The 609-nt window shown below is 50.6% G+C and overlaps 1 protein-coding gene across 1 annotated transcript in view; it reads left to right on the top strand.

The window, feature by feature from the left end:
• The window catches only part of LOC125482721 (potassium-transporting ATPase alpha chain 1-like), a gene marked incomplete at its 3' end in the record, with an annotated part of 4,920 nt that overhangs the window by 894 nt on the left and 3,417 nt on the right, over nucleotides 1-609 (top strand). Inside the window, exon 2 of the mRNA XM_048594850.1 lies at nucleotides 175-350. Within this exon, the coding sequence (XP_048450807.1) occupies nucleotides 175-350 (176 nt within the window). The remainder of the gene's footprint in view (nucleotides 1-174; nucleotides 351-609) is intronic.

The following is a 609-nucleotide window of genomic DNA, read 5'->3' as shown; positions in this document are numbered from 1 at the left end:
GTTGGGAATGGGTTGAGGGTGTTGAGGTGGGGGGGCAGGTAGAGCCGTGGTCTCTGGGGTCACGGAGCACTGAGCCGAAAAGGACAGACATGTCAGAGAGCATTCAGAATGATGATGGACGTGAGCAGAATGTGATTATGTTCTCTCTTCTCTCTCTGTCTGTCTGTCCCCCAGGATTCTGTCACATCTACCTGGCAGAGAAGGAGTTTCCTCGAGGCTTCACCTTTGATACGGATGAGATGAATTTCCCGACGGATGGGCTGTGTTTCGATGGACTCATCTCCATGATCGACCCACCCAGAGCCACAGTCCCCGATGCTGTGGTTAAATGTAGGACGGCTGGGATCAGAGTAAGTTCAGCCTGAAACATCACCTCATCGAGGGGTTCGGGGTGGTTAATACACAGAATAACAGATACCCCGGGAGGGAGTTACAGACTGGAATCTAATGGAGGGGTTCAGGGTGGTTTATATACAGAATAACAGATACCCCAGGAGGGAGTTACAGACTGGAATTTAATCATGGGGTTCGGGGTGGTTTATATAGAGAATAACAGATACCTGGGAGGGAGTTACAGACTGGAATCTAATGGAGGGGTTCGGGGTGGTT

The sequence above is a fragment of the Rhincodon typus genome, unplaced genomic scaffold (assembly GCF_021869965.1).
Source record: "Rhincodon typus isolate 14 unplaced genomic scaffold, sRhiTyp1.1 hic_rhity00015799, whole genome shotgun sequence".
In the NCBI taxonomy this organism is placed as follows: domain Eukaryota; kingdom Metazoa; phylum Chordata; class Chondrichthyes; order Orectolobiformes; family Rhincodontidae; genus Rhincodon; species Rhincodon typus.
The sequence above is the reverse complement of the archived record's forward strand: the minus strand, read 5'-3'. Positions and strand labels throughout refer to the sequence as shown.